This window comes from Ptychodera flava, chromosome 2 (assembly GCF_041260155.1).
Source record: "Ptychodera flava strain L36383 chromosome 2, AS_Pfla_20210202, whole genome shotgun sequence".
NCBI lineage: Eukaryota > Metazoa > Hemichordata > Enteropneusta > Ptychoderidae > Ptychodera > Ptychodera flava.
Window position 1 is genome coordinate 49,126,239 of NC_091929.1, and position 22,261 is coordinate 49,148,499.

A 22,261-nucleotide genomic window follows, 5' to 3' on the forward strand; every position below is an offset into this window, starting at 1 on the left:
CGATGTGATACCAACTGAAAGGTTAGAATCTAGGGTAAGAAAGTCATATCAAACACCACGGCCCAGAGATTTACGTGAGTTTGAGTTAAACAGGAAGAAAATAAGAGCCGCTTCATCCAAGGCATCATCACGTTGCACTCAGAGATTTGTAGATCGTGAACTCGGTAGAAATCCTCCGTGTGTTTACAAAGTTAATGAACGAGTTCTTGTCAAGCGCAGGGACAAAAAACACCATGAGCCTCGGAGACACAGTGTATTACAGGGTACGATAATTAAAAGGAATCTAAGGTTACATCGCTATAAGGTTAGGTTTGAGTCGCCTTCCAATAACAGCCTCATAAAAAGCTGGTTTTCTGTCAAAGACATAACCAGTACGACAAGGAAAAGTGAACATTAACGCGAAATTCGTTCACAGAAACAAAGACACGGCAAAAGGTATAGCATTCCATTTACTCATGATGAAAAAGTTGAGGTGTTAGGTATGGCCGTACAATATGACCCAATTGGTGACGGAAATTGCCAATTCACCGCCATTGCTGATCAACTTCAGGGTCTTGGTCTCTTTCGGTCACCTGCAACATTGAGAGCTGACATCGTGGCAGACTTACGTCGGAATCCATATAATCCTGCCGGCATGCATCTACAGCAGTATGTTCCAGACATCAATTTTCAGCAATATCTTGACGAAATGGAAAGAACCGGGACACGGAGATCAAATCACGTTACATAGAATTAGCGTCTGTTATAATGTTCAGATACTCGTTGTTTCTTCTTTGGGACCCCATGCAGCTCGATTCATTTCTCCCGCAGAAAATGAGCAATATGATAGTGACCTACCAATTTTATTTGTGGGTCATGTTGCCGAAGGTCATGGCGATCATTACGTCAGCTTACGCCGAACATCATGTGATATTAACGCATTACTCCAAGAATATCAAATAGAAACTGGTGAAACTCTATACTCTAACAATCATACCATAAGTCTCAGGGACATTGACGAAAATGGTGATAGTAACAGAAACCATGTCCATGATGACGGACAAAATAATGATAAACACAAAAATAATGATAATGATGACAAAGGTCCTGAAGTTGATGAGAGGATTGATAGTGATGACAACACATGTATCGAGGATGCTACTAACAGGGATAACGAGAATATCCAACATGATAGTGACGAAAACGCAGTAAATGGAAACACGGGACCAATTAGGTACGCACCTGTTCTCCCACCAGAAATCATTACCAAGGTAATAGGAAGAATACTATTAATGGACATGGGTATGATTGGGACTTTCAATAGAGTTTCGAGCGCATTTAAGGAAATGACGTCCAAGTTCTATCCCCATCTGCACATAGGGGATACTCTAGCATGTCAGCTTGAGATAAATGGAGCTGACAGAACACCGATCAGTGTAAGAAGGTTGTACCAGACAGCTGGAAAGGGCAGTGGCGTCGCCATACGTATTCGAGAACTTTTAGCAAATCATCCAGGTTGGATAAATGCCTGGTTGATATTGACTGCTTCCGCTTATTCCCGATACATTATCAACGATATATATTGGAGATAGAAATTTAATTATTTGGTCTATATGAGTTGTTATTGGTTATGATGATTAGTTTATTTTTAACAACGCTCTGAGGACATTTACCTTGTTTGTATTGTGTTATTGATATAGACAGGTATTTCAATGTTAGATCATAGTGAGTTTACTGGCCATAGCATTTGTTTTAGTTACTTTACTAGCTTTTGAGTTTAAATCGATGCTATGGGATCGTTTCGAACAAATTATTAAATAAATTGCAAGTTTGTTTTATATTCCATATATATAATATAACCATATTAGTTAAAATCGACGTTGTTCTCATAAAAATTTTCTGATCTTTTGTTCTTAATCGATGTTTTGACCGATCAAGCCACCATTGGTTTCGATCGATAACTTAGTGTTGCAGTTATTACGAATCATCAAGGAGTAGAAATCTGATTGACATTAGATAATTAGTTTGGACTTTTAACTTTCAAGTTTGTCTTTAAAAACTGTTCAGTTTGTGTTGCTATTAAATAAAAAGGGTACATTTTTATTATTTCTCGTCAATATTTTTTATTTATTTACTTTAACAGAGAAAGGCAGAGACAGACAGGGGCATATATATATAGACAGAGACAGACAGGGACAGACAGACAGACAGACAGACACAGACTGATAGACAAACAAAGGGAAATAGAGACACATTGAGACGGAGATAGAGACAGACAGACGGAATATCAGACAGACGGACAGACAAACAGACAGACGGGCAGGCAAAGAGAAACAAAGAAAGATAGAGCATACGGAGCGATAGAGAGAAAAAGAGCATGTGTGAGTGATACCATTCATTCAATCAATCATTCAATCAACAGATCATTTGATCACTCAATTCAGGATCCTTCAATCGATATATAGATCAACCGATTAATAGATCAATGCGTCGATCGATCGATCAATCAGTCAATCTATCGATCGATCGATCAATGGATTGATTGGTTGATTGATTGACTGATTGATCTATCGATCGATCGATCGATCGATCGATGGAAGATAAATCTATCCCAGTGAATCAACCCAAATGTATCACTTGATCAATACGTTATCAGTTGATTTGATAAGTTATTGGTTCATTGATACGTTATCGGTAAATTTGTTGATACGTTATCGGTTAGGAAAAATTACTACGTTATCGGTAAATTTTTACTACGTTATCGGTTAGAAAAAATTACTACGTTATCAGTTCGTTACTACGTTATCGGTTGATTTACTACGTTATGGGTAAATTTTTACTACGTTATCCGGTTTACTACGTTATCGGTTAGTTACTACGTTATCGGTTGTAACATTGGCTCGCTCAAAATTAGATATGCGCATAATTAATGAGGTACAATATGTGACGTCATAAGGTGTCCCATCATACCCTACATGAAGGCTGTAGCACTTGTGGTTACTGAGTTATGGACAAATATGTATATTTGAGGTCAAAGGTCACCGAGGTCACGTGACATTTTGTCAAAAAAATTGTATTGCTAAGTTATCCCTATATACCAAAAATCAGACCTCTAGCTCTATTGGCTCACTCAAAATTAGATATGTGCATAATTAATGAGGTACAATATGTGGCGTCATAAGGTGTCCCATCATACCATACATGAAGGCTGTAGCACTTGTGGTTACTGAATTATGGACAAATATGTATATCTGAGGTCAAAGGTCACCGAGGTCATGTGACATTTTGTCAAAAAAATTGTTTTGCTGAGTTATCCCTACATACCAAAAATCAGACCTCTAGCTCTATTGGCTCACTCAAAATTAGATATGCGCATAATTAATGAGGTACAATATGCGGCGTCATAAGGTGTCCCATCATACCATACATGAAGGCTGTAGCACTTTTGGTTACTGAGTTATGGACAAATATGTATATTTGAGGTCAAAAGTCACCGAGGTCACGTGACATTTTGTCAAAAAAATTGTTTTGCTAAGTTATCCCTATATACCAAAAATCAGACCTCTAGCTCTATTGGCTCGCTCAAAATTAGATATGTGCATAATTAATGAGGTACAATATGTGGCGTCATAAGCTGTCCCATCATACCATATATGAAGGGTGGTAGCACTTGTGGTTACTGAGTTATGGACAAATATGTATATTTGAGATCAAAGGTCATCAAGGTCACATGACATTTTGTCAAAATATCCGAGATATATGCGTGAACGGATGGACTCACGGATGGACGAACAGACGGACATGACCCAATCTATAAGCTCACTGGACTTCATCCGTGGGGACTAAAAATTGTGTCACTGCATCCTTTTTGCAATATGAATACGATGAGAAACTAAATTTTTATTTTTCGTGGCCTTATACATGGGAGTCTATGGAGATCTGCCTTATACATGGGAGTCTATGGAAGTGTAAACTAAAAATATGCAAATTTCACCACGATTTGCCCAAATTTGGGAAAGGTCACTCCTATGCACTTCCATACCAAGTTTCAAATCAATCGGACTTGTGGTTTCAGAGCAGGAGATTTTTTGACCAAAAATGGGAGAAAATTACAAAAAAATTCATGAAAAATAGCAAGTCCAAGATACTGACCCAAGATGTGTACAATCATTTCATGTCAGCCCAAAGTACTTACATGCTAATTTTTCATGTAATCTGCTCAGTGGTTCTTGAGTTTTTTCAATTTTGACTGTTTTTACATTTTTTCACTTAATTTGCATATTTTTGGCAATGACAACTTCATTTGAACAAAATCTCATCTACAGCCCATCATCCATGTACACACCAAATATCAAGATGAAATGTACAGCGGTTTTGGAGTTTTTGATGTTGACGGACAGACATACAGACATACAGACATACAGATATACAGACACACAGACATACAGACATACATACATACAGACATTTCCCTAGCCTATAAGAATAGCTTCCATTGCCATATATACATATGGCTATGGGAGCTAAAAAAGTTTGATTTTCAAATTAGATCTAAATATTCTACAGCTACATTGGGTTTTTCAACCCTTTTATCTGTTTTACTTTCCTGGCAACCAACACCCACAAACATTTTAACAACATCAGCACAAAGTACATGTACACGTATACATAGTATCTTCTTGACAAATTTAATTGGCACAGCAGTGGTGTCTACACATTCTTTGAGAAACTGTTCCAAATATATCAAACATCTAAATTTCACTGCTCCGGTGGTTTTGCAATTATTTTTGTTCCTTTCAAGTTTCCCTGGCAACAAAAATGTTATGCATTTTCATCAAATTATGGTACCCTGATTTAGCAATACAAGACTAAGGATTTTCTAGGGAAAGGTCTGATAATTAACAACTCACTACATTTGGCCACACATGCTAAATTCTCATTTAATCTAATTTGTGCACATTATTGAGCACCATTCTCTACCTGTATTTAACTTATACAGAAATTGTCGAAAACAAAATACATACTGACAAGATTTGATTGATTTGTTGTCTTCTGGATCTCATAAATAGGATGACAAGATTAAATTTAAAGGCAACTATTGTCAACATTTAAGATATTATTAAACAGAGCAACCATTTCCCAGTCTAGCTGACATAGTTCTCTTTACCTCTATTCAAAATCAAACTGCTTATTATGCAATGCTAGGATAACACAATGATGATACGGTGAAAGTAAAGTTTACATTAACTCTTGAAGTAGGTATACCAAGTGAAAATTTTAAAATCACTAAATTGCTTTTTTGATGCATTTTCCAAAGAGTGCTTGGGAAATGATGGAAAATGCTTTTTATCTGGTCAAAATCGGTTCAGTCATTCAAAAGTTATGAAGATTTTTGTGTATGTAAAACCTCGCGGCCGAAGGTCATAGTATTGGAAAAAAGTTAAAATTGATGAAATCATAGATTTTAATAGGCTTGTTTTCCCTGAAAAACATGACTCTGTAACAAATATGATGCTAAAAGTATTTAAAAGTAAATTCTTTTTACAAAATAATTTAATCTTTGACCAAAGGAAATTTACTTTTTGATTTAAACATATCCAAATATGGCAGTTTGTCCAATTCTGCATCGCAGAAAATTTATAAAATGACTAAAAAATACAAATTTTGGCAGATTTACAGTCATTCTGATGCAAAATAATTGGTGTACTTACAAAGCATTCTTAATCTATATGCAGTGCTACTGAAGTGTAATTAAAAAAAGGGAAAGTTCATGCAGGAAAGGTAATTAGATAGTCAGAAATGCAGTGTTAAGTTTGACTTTACTGCAAAATGTTCCTTTGCGGGCCACCAAAAAATAGGGTAAAATATGAAAATTAGCTATGTTTGGCAAAATCTACTCAAGAGCATTGACATTTAAAAAGTACAACCAAAGCATATCAGCAAAGAAAAACAATTTTTCAACAAGTTTCAAATATAAATATGGTAAACTCACTTCCCAGATCACTGTAATTTTGACCAAAAATGTCACTTTTGTACAAAAAATGACATTCACATATCGGATGATGAAATATGAAAAGTTATCATGTACAAATGTATACGCAATGTCTGAGCAAGTATTTTACAGTGTCAAACCATCTTTCTGGGTTTTTATATCTAGAAAACCATTTGTTATGGGCACCAATGAACATTCAGCAACAAAACTACTCTAAATGATAAAAATAGCGTCAATGACACTGTAGCTCCCATCCTGGACTATTTAGTGTTTGTTCTCTGGTCAGATATTTGAACATGTGTGAAAGGGATAAAGTGCATGAAGTGAAAATACTTAAATGAAATGTACTGGAGACAGTGAAATATGTTTAATGTAATTATTCAGAATATAAAATGGAAAAAATACAGAATTAGATATATCGAATACTGTGATACAACCATTAACTCAACAAGTCATTTACAATGACATAGTCCCCACTTGTAATAGGAGTATTAGTCTTGATGGGGCAGGAAAATGTGGTCATTAAAAAGTATCACTGGAGTGTATATGTTGAGATCTATGGGCACATAGGTCTATGTCGTTGTTCCCAATTTGAAACACATGAGGCATGTCTAAGTTATGGTTCTAAATCGGGAAAAAAGATCAGACCTCTAGCAGTATTGGCCAGCCAAGAAATACATATGCGCATTATAAATGAGGTACAAGATGTGACATCTTAAGGTCTAATATCCTATCAAATTGGAGGGTATAGAACTTGTGGTTACTGAAATATGCATATATATGTATAATCAAGGTCAAAGGTCATCGAGGTCACATGACATTTTGAAAAAAAAAATTATATTGCTAATTAATCCCTATATGCCAAAAATCAGATCTCTAGCTCTATTCGCTTGCCCAGAATTAGATGTGTACATAATTAATGAGGTAAAGCGTGTGTTGTCATAAGTCTCCCATCCTACTAAATACAAAGGACATAACACTTATTTATTGACATAAACATATATTTTAGGTAAAAGGTCATCGAGGTCACATGACATTTGGTCAAATAATTTCTCTCCTATAGTTATCCCTATATACCAAAAATCAGACATCCAGCTCTATTGGCTCGCTCAGAATGAGATATGCGCATAATTATTAAGGTACAGTATGTGGCGTCATAAGGTGTCCAATCATACCAAACATGAAGGGTGTAGCACTTGTGGTTACCGAGTTATGGAAAAATATGTATATTTGAGGTCAAAGGTCACCGAGGTCACGTGACATTTTGTCAAAAAAATTGTTTTGCTAAGTTATCCCTACATACCAAAAATCAGACCTCTAGCTCTATTGGCTCGCTCAAAATTAGATATGTGCATAATTAATGAGGTACAATATGTGGCGTCATAAGCTGTCCCATCATACCATACATGAAGGCTGTAGCACTTGCGGTTACTGAGTTATGGACAAATATGTATATTTGAGGTCAAAGGTCATCCAGGTCACGTGACATTTTGTCAAAAAAATTGTATTGCTAAGTTATCCCTATATACCAAAAATCAGACCTCTAGCTCTATTGGCTCGCTCAAAATTAGATATGCGCATAATTAATGAGGTACGATATGTGGCGTCATAAGGTGTCCCATCATACCATACATGAAGGCTGTAGCACTTGTGGTTACTGAGTTATGGACAAATATGTATATTTGAGGTCAAAGGTCACCGAGGTCACGTGACATTTTCTCAAAAAAATTGTTTTGCTAAGTTATCCCTATATACCAAAAATCAGACCTCTAGCTCTATTGGCTCGCTCAAAATTAGATATGTGCATAATTAATGAGGTACGATATGTGGCGTCATAAGGTGTCCCATCATACCATACATGAAGGCTGTAGCACTTGTGGTTACTGAGTTATGGACAAATATGTATATTTGAGATCAAAGGTCATCAAGGTCACATGACATTTTGTCAAAATATCCGAGATATATGCGTGAACGGATGGACTTACCGATGGACGAACAGACGGACATGACCCAATCTATAAGCTCACTGGACTTCATCTGTGGGGACTAAAAATTGTGTCACTGCATCCTTTTTGCAATATGAATACGATGAAAAACTAAATTTTTATTTTTTGTGGCCTTATACATGGGAGTCTATGGAGATCTGCCTTATACATGGGAGTCTATGGACGTGTAAACTAAAAATATGCAAATTTCACCACGATTTGCCCAAATTTGGGAAAGGTCACTCCTATGCACTTCCATACCAAGTTTCAAATCAATCGGACTTGTGGTTTCAGAGCAGGAGATTTTTTGAGCAAAAATGGGAGAAAATTACAAAAAAATTCATGAAAAATAGCAAGTCCAAGATACTGACCCAAGATGTGCACAATCATTTCATGTCAGCCCAAAGTACTTACATGCTAATTTTTCATGTAATCTGCTCAGTGGTTATTGAGTTTTTTTCAATTTTGACTGTTTTTACATTTTTTCACTTAATTTGCATATTTTTGGCAATGACAACTTCATTTGAACAAAATCTCATCTACAGCCCATCATCCATGTACACACCAAATATCAAGATGAAATGTACAGCGGTTTTGGAGTTTTTGATGTTGACGGACAGACATACAGACATACAGACATACAGACATACATACATACAGACATTTCCCTAGCCTATAAGAATAGCTTCCATTGCCATATATACATATGGCTATGGGAGCTAAAAAATGAGCGACAGAAAAACCCATTTATGCAAATTTCTCGCTTTGAATGAGTCGCCACTGGCCCTGAGATCGAGAGCCTGCATGAATGTACTTTTGTTGGTTAACCACCGGCTAAATTTTTGAAATGTTCATGAAGTTCATAGCAAACTTTTGATGAAAGAATATCTACTTTATTGAAAATAACCTATACCAAGTGTTTCCATGGCAACCATTCTTTGAATTAAATTGTTAGTTATCAACAGATTCTTTTGGTATGCCAATACAGCTCATCTCAGAACCAGACATACTTATATACACACATGATTTGGCAACACCCTGAAAATTAAATAATTTTCAATAGCTCTGATTTACATTTTCATAATTTCCTAAACATTTTTTGTTTTTTATTAACGCCTCCAATTATAATTAGATATTACCGTAAAAACCCGATCAATTCGACCACCCTATTAATTCGACCACCCTATTTTTTTCACAAAACATAATTTTATTTGGGCCCTTTCAAATCGACCACCGACTAAAATTGGGACTTTCTCGATCTCTATTAATTCGACCGAATTACATACCCTTCAAAAACTTCCTTCAGTTGGCGAATGAACGATATTTCAAGACATCGAAAACCACCGTTACGAATACGATGAACCACGGGTCAGACAAAAAGGCAGAAATGAGAACAACAAAGGGCTTTGTAAACGGCTTTCAGATTGGTTTTCATTGGGTCACATGATTATTTTCGCTGAGTATAGCGAGCTGGATCTCAGTCGCCCTCTTTCGAAATCAGCGTGAAGTTTCAGCGTGTGTGAAGTACCAACCCTCTAGTCTCTGGTTTTGTCACTATTTTCTCACCTTAATATCGAAGAAAGTAAGAATAAATTACCTACTTTCTCCCTTTCTTATTGTCTTTTCCGAATTCTTACCATCCCGTGTCGATTGAAATTTACAGACTCTTTCTGTGTGTGAATCAATATCCCTTCCTAATTGGACAGATATGTTCTAAACCACATGTTGCTTGTTCCTAAAACACATAGACAGATGTGCCCCGTGCAATAAAAGGACGAGTTTGCGAAATCTTTTGCGAACGCTGAAAAAATTGCTGAGGAAAAATCGATGTTACATGTCAGTAAGTACGGCCGCCGCCAAATGGGGACAGTGTCAAGGAAAGAGTAAGACGACGACTTATTTTTTCAAGCTGAAGAAAATGCTCTTTCTGGCTGTTTTAATGACTCAATCGAATATTTTTGTACCCAATTAATAAATCATTGACAATCTCAATTCTCGGTTTCTGGCAATTTTTGTCGACCGATAAGTCTTTTCATCTTCAATATTCCATTCTAATTTCACCTATAAAATATCGTAACCTCCTCAGCCTCCTGTGACTTTCCTTCTAAACGTTGATTTGCCTTGTGCACCAAAAGAGATGCTCTATTTTATGCCAAACGATGAAAAGATCCCTGAAGAAATAACCATGTGTCAGTCAGTATGCCGACGGCAGGCGAAACCCGGACGGCCATACCGATTGGGGACAGAGCAGAGTAGATCGAAACGCAAACGGGGTATTATTATAGGAAAGGCGGTGACTTATTTTAAAGCTGAATAAAGTGCTGTCTCTGGTTGTGTAAGTCTGTCGATCGAAATATATATATTTTGTTCCCAGTTGATTAATCATGGGGGATGGCAGTCTCGATCTCCCCTTTATGGTTCGATATTTACTGACTCGTTCCTTCTCATTTTTGTCAATCGATGAAAGCATTTTCGTCTTCCTTATTCAATCTTACTTTGACCGATGTGATATCCTGACCTACAGTGTCATTAGTTTTGACCAACGTACAAAGACGTTGCCCATGCGCCCGGTTGACGAGATATTTTGCAAAACGGTGAAATATTTGGACACGTACGGCCGTACTGCATGGGGGGCCCGGGAGACATCGATATCAGTCTTTCCGGACTGTTTACATGTAGCTTAGGGGATATCAAAGGAGATGAATCAGTTGGTTGAATAAAACAAAAGTTTTCAGACATATTTTATGTCAATGTTGTAAATGTTGGACTTTTGATTCGATTGAGAAACCAGAATCACCTACGAGAGATGTCTGTATTAAACACGGACGCACAATTCGGAATACAGTTTGTTGTGCTACTGCCGGTCTCAGTCGTGGTGTCTCTCTCCCATAAAATTTCAAAGCTATAGGCCTACACTTGTCGTTTCGATTCACAGGTAGCAGTACACCGATGACCAGATATTAAAACAAGTCTAAGCAATTTTACGCCGTGAACGTCCTTGAACCTATGGACGTGACCATTGTTTTACTGCGCCCATTAGCGTGTAAACCCCTGCTCGTTCCCAGCAGAGTACTTTTTTAAAGTTCTGTACATCAGTGTACACTTTGTGTATAAGCCCTAAACCTAGTTTAATTCAATTATGGAAAGGTATTAGTAAAGAATAAAGGGTCGTTACAGTTGCTAAAATTGCGAGAAAAAATGGCACGTTTTTCCAGTACTTTTACAGTTCTGTACTTTCCATCCCCGTTACTCAAATAGAATAGTCCTATTCACAAGCGCTATTGTTTTAAATCACGTCCAGGATGTGCTGTTGATTTTCATTCTTTTGTGCAATTTCATTCGTTTGAAGCAATTATCCTTTCATTTGACTGCTCTGTGGGACTCTTCTGGATATGTGTTTTGGATAAAAAGAACTCTACAGTGAAAGACATAAACTTCGACGGTGATAGGTATACAATATCGGTTCGATGTGCGAAGATATACAGATTACAAGTTATTTTAGAAGTTCTCAAAACCAGTAAAAATATTTCTGCGCGCCACTTATTGATCGTGTCTTCATGTGAACGTCCTTGAATCCGTGACCGCGACCATTGTTTTTGAAGTGTTCGACGGTCGATGATCGGTAGATTAATGAAGACATATGTTACTGAACTATCGTGTGTTTGTTAGCATGGTTAGGTAATAGACGGTGTACATGTAGTCTGTAGAGGCGATACGGCGAAATTCCAAGGCCCAAGAGAACATGTGACGTACATCGCATGCTTTCTTACAACGAACGAGCCGTCGGTTTCCATAGCTACGTGAAATCTGGCCTCACCGATGTCCCTGTCCTGATTCGGAGAACTTCAAACTGCGAGTTGAGGTTCAGATGTCCGATTTTTTCATATTCCAAAGGCTTATTGATTCACAGCGAACGCCCGTCTTGTTTTTAGCACATGAGGGCAATTGAAAATTCAAAGCCAAATAGCCAGTGGGAAAAAATTCGACCGGACGACTCGCTCTCACCAGCGGTCGCAATGAAAAAAAATCGAAGTCTCTGAGTCTGAAGTCGGTATCATTGCTCCGCCATGTTTACTGTTAGTTGTACGGCCAGTTTAAAGTCACAGATTTTTCTTCACGGCAAAATTCATATAATTGCCATACCGCGAAGTTCCATGTGCGATATTTCTTATGTCAATTTGGCAGCAAAAGCGTCACGGACATTCGATCGATGGTGATACACTTTCTCCAGGCCGTGACATGTCACCAGTTACGAACTTTACCGGTTTTCGATACGAAATATGCAATATATTATCAGCATTGTTCACGTTGTGTTTTGAGTCTGATATCGAATATAACAGGAAAAAACTAACGATTTGAGAGACGATAGAGACCATGCCCGATACGGAAAATTGACATCAACTACTTGCATTGAGCAGTGACCTGAAACTTCAGACTTATATATAAATGTCGACAATATAAAATATCGAAATACCGGAGAGAGAGAGAGGGAGAGAGAGAGAGGTTTACGCTGTCGCGATCTGATTATACTGTTTCGGAATACCGATATGACTTCGGTATAGACGATACACAGACATCGAAAATGTACACCTACTTTCCAGAAATTCGACTAATCTTATAATAAGAGTAGAATAAATATAAAAGTGTTGGTTGAAGTAAATCTTCAGATGTTGGTTTTCCAAAGTTAGACAATACTTACAGAAATATGGTCATCATAGTCTTCTCTTAAAAACTATTACCTTCAACACCACGTTTCTTATGATCGGTGATGTCATTTTTTATTATTTTTACAAACTTTCAATGCATCAAACGCCATTAGACTATCTTGTCTGCCTGTCAGGGAGTTACTATATATTTCCAAGGGCTGGCACACGATGTCAACTTACGCGTCGTCCGTCGAGCGGCCGGTGGCAGTGTCACAGATCGCTCCGTCTGTAATCGCGGCCACTTTGATTTTGATGTGACACCCAGGTGTGTTTGAGGGTTTTTGTTACCTAATTTGTCGACCTCAAAAAATTTCACAGTCCATGCTTTGAAGCAGTCTCAACATGGCAAACATGTCTCGCGTAAATTTCATCCTCGTTGTTCCAATTAATTCGACCACTAAATTATTTCGGCAGTTTTAATTTCCTAATAAATCGACGATTTTGAAATCGTAATTATTTTTTTCTGGTCGAATTGATCGGGTTTTTACGGTACTGTACCTTTAGAATATGTGAGGTTTTAATCTTACCATGTACCATGATCCACAATATTTTTTGGTTGTTGGGAACATTCAAATTGAAAGTAAGTGGAATTTGAAAACTGTTGATGAAATGCTTTATTTATTCTATGTGAAGAAGTTTCGATTGCAGATACTACAACAGAAGAGTTCAACACTGCCAAGATATGAGTGAACTTTGAACTTCAGAGTTATGAAAATGACTGAACTGTGTCACAATAAAGTTTCTTTTATAAATCAATCGTTTCATTCTTTTCTAAGATTGTAGAGACTAAGGATTATTAAAGGATATTAGTAACTTTCAACCAGGAAAAAATACCAATAAGTGGAAAGGATCAAAAGCAATCAACTTATTTATTTCGTTACATATTACAAAACCGAAAAGAAACACATAATTCTCATTGAAGTGATTAGGGCAACTATGATTTTATACTTGTCGATGTTTGATGATGGAAAGGAACACAAAAAACCACCTAACTTAAAGAATCATTATAAAAAACTACGAACGAACCTCAAAAGCAACAAAATTCCAAGCATAATATTACACTATGGTTCAGAATGTTAATTTATAAAGTTCGCTAAAAATGTACTTTGAAAACGATAGTATTTTGACAGCCGTACCGGCAGCTACTTACTAAAGTCTGTTGAAAAAGAGTACTAAATATCGTTGTTTTCAGGTCAACAGGTGATTGAATCGAAAAAATGGTTCATGAAACAGTAAAACAACAACTGATAAATAAGTTATTTTTCTCAAGAGTGACTTGAAACGCCTCGCCTGAAAGAAAATTTCATCCCGTTTCACAGAAACTGACCGTGTTTTAAAGCGCCGTAGCTACGAACGATAGGTCTGGGGAATCCCCGCGAAAATCGCTAACACTCGTCCAAAACATTGATCGTTCGCTTTTGAGCTGCATGATTCACCTTGTCAAAAATATTTTTATTTTGTAGATAATTAATTAAATTTCTTATTTTTTTTCTTTCGTTTATTAATTAAAAGTCATTATGATGTTTTTAGAAGCTTTAGAAAAATTCAAAACCCGCTAAAAAAGTGACTATTTGGCCAAAATTCAAATGAAAAACACGAAAATAAAGGTCGAATCATGGGCTATCTATCTAGGAATACTTTCAGTGTCTTTATGCTCAGGCTCAACTGCGATAGAACGCTGTGTATGCATAGGCTCAGTGGGCTAAAAATAGCGAGTTGAAAACATGGCCGCTGCTCTCGCTGATGCACGATTTTTGCATCGAAATTTTTCGCTCATTTCCGTTCGTATGACTTTGAAACTCCAGGAAACGATTGAGAAGAAAGGGGTAACTTGAAGTATTGAGGTATTTGCTGATAATTTGCCAAATTAAACGAGAAAAAATGCTTCGAAAATTCCCACACGCTTACACACTGAGCGCTTTCAGAAGCCGTAGCATGTTCGTGTGGTATACCTACTTGAAGTGAGCAGATATGAATTGGCACAGTCAATCAGACATGTCACAGATAAATGTGTACAAGTATTACAAATATATGAACTGGTATGGAACACAATATTCTTGTTTTTGTTTTGGGGTAAGCTTTTTCCTAACAGATGATTTCCCTAAATTGTTGAGATATTTCTTTCAGTTTGTGAATAAACATGAAACTCTACCGTTATGACATTTGTGTGAATTTGCCATTTCCATGGCAACATCACACACAATGCACCTTTACAGCTGAACTGTGCATGTCAGTTGGGATCATCATAGAATTTGTAACATTTTACATACATCGACAGTAACATGCCTTGCAGTCAAATTTCATGAAAACCATTCTCAAACAAAGCTCAAAATTCTTCGCTATGTGACCAGATAGGATGCTTGCCATCATGTTTTTTTTATAAAAATTAATATTCAATATTTCAACCAATATCAGTTATTGGAAATGTAGAATTCATGACATACTGAACTATCAGTCATTTCATCTTTCATTAAAACATGCCCTATGCTACCGAAAGATGCCACATACTCACACAAACATCAAAAGATTATTGTCAGTGATTCTATTTGTGTTGTATACTCATTGCAGCACATATATCTATCAGTAAAGCCATTGAATCTCATATTTCTATCATTAAGTTATTAAGTCGCACACTTCTATCGTAAATGTGCTTATTGAATCACAAAACATTTCAATCATTAAGTCATTGAATCACATAATATTTCTAATATTAAGTCACTAAATCACAAAATATTTCTATTCATTGAGTCACTGAATAACAAAAAATATTTCCATCTCACCTCTTCCATAACAACCGTTGATGATGTCTGTACGTTGGTGATCAGTGTTGGTGGATAGTAACAGCCTTTGTCTGGAATACACTCATACGCCTGATACACTTCACCGCCTTCCTGCTTTGCAATCTCAACGTACTCATCGATAGTTTTACGTTGAGATTCGTCCACTATGGCACCCATGTCAATGGCTTTGTCCAAGGAATGTCCAAGACGTAGGTGTGACATTCTTTCTTTTAATTTATCAACCATTTTTTGTGCTACCGTCTCTTGGACTATCAGTCTGGACCCTGCACTGCAAACCTGATGGTAAAAACAAAAGCAACATCAACTTTACATTGTGCACCACATTTTGGTACAATTGCCATCACTCTGTGAGTCATGGTTGGTCTTCTATATTTGAATTGTAGTGATGATTTTGAAAACACAATGATGATTGCATGCTACTCTGAATATACTACAAATGTTGGTTTTGTGTTCTGTGACAAAGTTGGACTTTTATTTAGGGAAAGAGAGATGGAGGATTAAAGAATATTGTCATGTAAACTATAAAATACAGGAAAGTTTTACAAAATAAGGTCACTCTACTACACTTCACTACTCTGTAACTTCCATTCATGGCAATGCATGTTAAGTGTGGCAAGACACTGGCTGGTATGAAATTAAATAAGACACTGGTGCATTAACTTGTACACCATTCAACATACAAAATACTGAGGTGATAAAGCAGCTTTTCTCAAGTTTTTATGAGAGACTGGCATGGAGCAGTGTGTCCATTTTTAGCCTCACAGCAGGTGAAATTGGCCAGATATTCCCTACAAGAAATTGTCTCATCTGTGAAGGGGAATACACCCACTGTAAATCCCCATTCCCTTCATACTGATCAACCACAACATCTAACTCATTTGGGGAGTTTTTTAATCACCTTGTTCAGCCGTACAAATGACAGCTGTTGATTAATCCCACACTGCATAGTGAGAATGAGCTAAAAATTACATAGTTACTTGACAAGACCATTTTCCAAATCCAATGCAAATCACTAGATCAAAAATTTCATTTGAAAGAGCAACATCTGTTTCAAGGGCTTATCAGGAGGTATAGATTACGCCTTACCTGTCCCTGATTAAACCATATGGCATCAACAATGCCCTCTACAGCACTGTCTAGGTCTGCAGATTCAAACACAATGAATGGCGATTTTCCACCAAGCTCCAAGGATAATTTTTTACCAGTACCAGCTGTGGCTCTTCTCAATATCTGACCAACCTGGTTGAAATTACAAAGTGATGAGAGTTGGTTACAGCTAAAAATTTGCAATAATTTATACCTGATGACATCAAGGTGAAATGTAAAATTCATTGATCGAGTTATGTGTTCATCTTCCCAATCCCTTTAACCCTTTCATCACCATGGTTTGGCCCAAACCAATTACTATCAATGGTGAGTGTGGGCCTGTCTACAAGGAATTAGGGGTGAGCAGGTTTGACTTGTCAACAGGATCACTCTCCTCGACATACTTACATTGCTAGAAGTTTTCCTGGATCCTTTTACGAACTTGTAATTAAAAAAGTTTGTGATAAATCACAATTTAATTGGGTGTTACCATGATAATGGAAAAGCTGGAAATCTGATCATTGATCTGCAGTGTTTCAGCCAGCTTTTGACAGCACAGGGACACAGTGACCCATAGCAGGTTTAAATGAGGACAAATTACATTTTTGAGGGACATGTATTTCTGTGGCACTCAGTCAGTATTCACAGTATGACAACTTATCACAAACTCCTCATGTGGCAAATTTATGTAGTTTTTAAGTTATGAACAAATTTTTTTTTAGTTACACAAATAAGCTTTCCATGCAGAATAGGGCATTCAGTGGCACAGTGGCAGTGTAGATAAAATTATTGTAGTGTTTAAGGTCCTGATGTTGTGATCAAGCAGGCACAATAGCATCTTGAGCATAAGTATTTTGCTTGAAACAAAAAGGGTTTGGCAAAACCCAAATCCTGTAAAACAAGACACAATGATATTGTTCATTTAATTTCCCACTGTTTGAGAGTAATCATTGTTTTAATGATTATGATAAAATGATAGCCCAGCAATATTTTCATTTAATATTTTGATATCATCAAGAACTGTCTGGTGATGTTCACTATTGAATCATTAAACAGGTGGAATCTGCAAAAATATTAAAATCATTCAGAATCACATCATTTCTTGTATAAGTTATAGCAGTTTGAAATAGGCGAAATGGACAATTTTAATATTCTCCTACTTTTGAATTGTTGCTTTGAAGTTAAGTTACCATGCAAAATTGCAGTTCTCAAATGTGACGATTTGAAAGTGCACATGCTAAATACAATTACTAATGATAATTTCCCTTTGCCATGCCTCCATTTCGATTGGATGGCACCAACATTACCTTTTGACATAAGATTGTACCTATTGGACCACCCTAGGTGGTTTCTTTTGAACCATAATTTACTTAAGGGGTCTTCGTGCATGACACCAAATGAGATGACCTAGATTTAACCTTTCAGAATACCCCAGTTTTTTCCTTTTCCCTCGTATTATGACTCTGTTTGTCTCTGAAGTTATGGTTTTTACTATCAAATGCAGTGGTTGCAGGCCAAATTTTGATTCGAGCAAAGTAGGTAAAATTTGATTCTGGGTGGAATGGGACTCATAGAGGAGTGTAAACTGTTTCAATACATTGCAACTTTGTAGGAAGGAGGGTAAACTGATTTAATATCTTACAACATTTTACTGTTAGCTGTAGTTTTTTATCGAGGAGACACTATCTAAAAATTCAATAGGCACTAAAATACGGCCTACATGTCATGATGACCCACAGCAATTATTTTTTCAGGATATAACAAAAAAAACTTGCATCAAATGCTGAAATGCTCCACGCTGGCTGAAACACTGGATCTGTTATTTGTTACTATGGCAACAGATAAACCATGACACTCACCTGTGTGGAGCCTGTGAATGCAACTTTATCGACATCTGGATGATTGGCTAGTTTACTGCCGAATCGACCGTCTCCCGTGACAACATTGAAGACACCTGGAGGAAGTCCTGCCTCTGCACATATCTCAGCTAAGAGGAGTGCCGTCACTCTGGTGTAGGTGGCTGGTTTTAGAACGACCGTGTTACCCATGGCTAATGCCGGACACACCTTCCATGTCAATAACATTAGTGGAAAATTCCATGGAGTAATGCCACCAACAACACCTGGTAAGATTTAGAAAATGATTTGATTGGTTGACACACTGGTATATCTAGTTTAAAAGCAGCCGTGTCTGGTAAATAATCTTTTTTCAACAACTTAAAGTTTCTGAAGTCTCATTTTACCAATGACTTCTCAAAACATACGTGAGAATAAAGTTTGAAAAGACTGCCAATAACTTGCATAATTTTGAAATTTCAAATACAAACATATGTATGAAGGATGTATGAAATGAAATTGTCCTTGTTAAATTGTTGGAATTATGTAATAGTTCCTCTCAGTTTTGAGCATAATTTCAATCAACATCAGTCTGATAATTTGTCAAAAATCTACCCTAGGAGAAAAGTGAGTAATTAGACTGTAGTGAAAAGGCTGACAGGTGATTCTGAAAACTGCATTCTGGGATACAAGAGTCGACATTGAAAGCAACATCCCTGTTAGGTTTTTTATGATCAAAAGCCTGTCTCTGTATTGAAACATAAAAATTCTAATTTTGGCATAAGCTGGTCAAATCTTCTGTGCAGAAGCTTATTACTGGTAGGTTGACCTCTTCCATAGAAGACACAGGTACTGATCCATGTTTGTAGCTGTGAACTAGTGCACTACCATACACACAACTACAAGCTACTAAAATATGAACGAACTCTGGAGTTGCCATCCCACCTCATTATTACCTCTCAACATGAATTGCCTCGTTCAAAATTTGTACACAAAAATTTGAATTACACCATGACGTTTGTAGATAAATATAGTAGAGATCAAGTTGAAAATTGTCCTCCGTTTAACACACATCTTTCCACAGCTGGAAGTGGAACCGACTGAAGGTCACGGTGTTAGCATAAAAACCAAAGTAGTTTTCTTGCAGCAAAGTTTGAAGTTTGGCACTTTTAAAACCATGTGACCATGAAGACACGTCCAGCCAAATTCTCGGGAAGAGACAATTTAAATTGACATGGTGTAAATATTGAGCACACTTGCATGCCCGGTGGCTCAGCTGGCCATTCCTGTCATCAGCTATGCTTCCGCAGGTTTTTTCTTGATTAAGTGTCAGCGATGAAAAGCAATGTTAATTGTTTCATAACTACGAAAATCTTAAAGAAGCTAAAATATTTTAGGGGAGAGACTAAGTTTGGGAGAAGGAAACAGATGACGACAACGCAACTGCTTCGTCAACAGTATGAAACTTATTTACTACACGTTGTGTCACTGTTACTGGCAGTGCCATGCTGTATTAAACACAACCTATCGTTCAGTCTCGCACAGAGTCGGTCAATAATCACTATGTGAACTTCTTTAGGAACAAGTTCGATATCTCCTAACGTTACTAATTATAGAGTCACACATACATGAGATGTAGTACTTGTATTTTTTATATACAATCACTTTAACCCTTTTCCTGCCAAGTCGGTGAAAATCCGCTTGAAATTCGGTGTAGCTAGAATCTGAGCAGCCACGGCCGTTATCCTGCCAAGGCGGTGGAAATCGGGCTACTTTTTGGTACCCCCTTTCCTGTCTAGTCGACGGAACTACGTGTAGCAAACCCTTGCTCGCGCTAGGGGTCGTTCGAGGACAGGTTTTGGGCGAGAAACGGCGTTTGCTCTCGAAATGGGTTCACAGAGAGTCCAACGACAGGGAAAGGTGCGGAAGCTACCCAGCCAGTCCCCTACCCCGTTGGGGGTCTGTTTTTTTTGGGGGGGACGAGTAGCGTACTTGGCAGGTTAGCACGGTGACGTATCCTAGCGGAGTTTGGGCTAACTTGGCTCTGAGGCACTACATAGATTGCGGCCGAAATTGACCGTCTCGGCAACGCTAATCTGTAAGGCAACCGCCTAAGACCGCCTCAGCTGGCGGTGCAATTTTTTGCCAATGGTGCGAGACGAAAATCACGGACTTAGTCCTGATTGACGGGAAGTGCGGACGGATTTGACGGACTCGGCTTGATTAGTCCCTGACATGGAACTGATCCGAACGGATTTGAGCGACATTTGTTAAGGGTAACCACCGCTTTTAACCGACTTGTTACCTTCTCGAAAAGACTGCCCACTCAGATGTCGGACATTGTCGGCTGCACTTGGCTCTAGACGTTCAAGCCGTGCAACGAAACACACCGCCTCAGCCTTGCCATTCACGAACATGGCCTCAAAATTTGATACCATTGTTCACCGACTTGGCGGCTGCGGTTAGGTGCGTGAACCGTTGTTCACCGACTTGTTACGCCTATGTTGTCCCTGTGAAGTTCGGCTAACGGCCGAGTCTAACGGGAGTTGGCAGACCTGTATTCCGAGTTTTACGCACTCGGGCGTCAATGACAGGTCGTCATCACCGCTGATGACGTAGACGTGCTGGCCACGTTATTTGAAGGAGCCATGTTTGCCCAACGGACGAGGCCGAGACAGCTGTTGACAATTTTGGCATCCTTCATCTTTGACCGCCTTTAATAGTTGGGTAAGCCGCTCGGCAGGCGACGGTTATGACCTAAACAAGCCGCTGAAGCACTGTTCGTTGCCGTACAAGAACGAGACGGCCAGTCCATTACTGCTTAATGGGCGATCTGTCGGGTTGGCTTGTCACCGACTTGGATGACAATACGCCCTGCGCAGGCGTACTTAGAAGGGACATGAGGTTAAAGATACGGGTTTCCCACCCGTACTAAACATGGGCTTGGGCCAACGTCCTTGGGTGGCAGGTGCGCATGCCACGTACCCAGCTGGACGGAATGTCAAGTTGAGATGCTAATGACATTGACTATGTTATGCTAAGTGCTCGAGGGATTTGCATCGCAAATGAGTATTATTAGCATATCAAATGGTGCGGACAGGCAATTTACATGACGGGTAGGAATGTCAGCGCCGGTTGGTGGACTGATTGCCGTAGGTCCATTATAATAACAGGTGGCTGCATATATAAACACCCCTGCGTCCAATCATGTCCAGGGCTTTGTTTCCCTGTGGCTTTAAAAGGGTGGGACCTGCTAGTCTGTCGACACTGTTCCAGACATGAGCTTGACGGACCGCAAAAGTTTTCTGAAGGCGAGCAGACGACTGAAGCTCAAAGATGCAGAGTCTCTGGGCGGTAGTGGTAGCGATCGTTGTGATGTCCCTAGTAAACGTTCTAAGAAGTCGGGCAAGAAATGCTCCCGTAAGGCGAAGCTATCTCCGGCTGAAAAACCCAGTGGTAAGCGTAAACGTAAGACTGATCGTTCTGCCGATGAGGATGATGACGGGTCACCGGTTGCCAGTGGTTCTCACCTGGCTGCTCCGGGAGAGACTACTTCACCTAAAGAGACTACATCTGCTCTTGTGGGAGATACTTCACATGCACAGACTACGTCTGCTGCTGCTAGTGAGACAGTTAGTAACGAGACGGCTGATGCCATTGGTTCTCCCCCGGCTGCTCCGGGAGAGACACCACCTGTTGCGTGCACCATGAGCCCTCATCCTGCGTCAGGAGAGGTTCCTGTGCCCAGTGCGAAAGAGCTTGAGTCCTCGTCATCAGCAGAGGCTGCCCAGCCCGCTCCTGCCATAGTTTCGTGTGCTGCGATGTCCCCGCCGAAAAAGATAGTGCGGAGGGTTCGTTATCAGAATAGCCCACCTGA

At 38.5% G+C, this 22,261-nt stretch overlaps 1 protein-coding gene across 1 annotated transcript in view; it reads right to left on the reverse strand.

The window, feature by feature from the left end:
• Positions 1–22,261, reverse strand: part of LOC139122787 (aldehyde dehydrogenase family 16 member A1-like) — a 62,452-nt gene that overhangs the window by 27,930 nt on the left and 12,261 nt on the right. The window contains exons 4-6 of the mRNA XM_070688507.1: positions 18,409–18,671; positions 16,550–16,702; positions 15,443–15,739 (exon numbers count right to left, since the gene is read on the reverse strand). Coding sequence (XP_070544608.1) covers positions 15,443–15,739; positions 16,550–16,702; positions 18,409–18,671 — 713 coding nt within the window. The remainder of the gene's footprint in view (positions 1–15,442; positions 15,740–16,549; positions 16,703–18,408; positions 18,672–22,261) is intronic.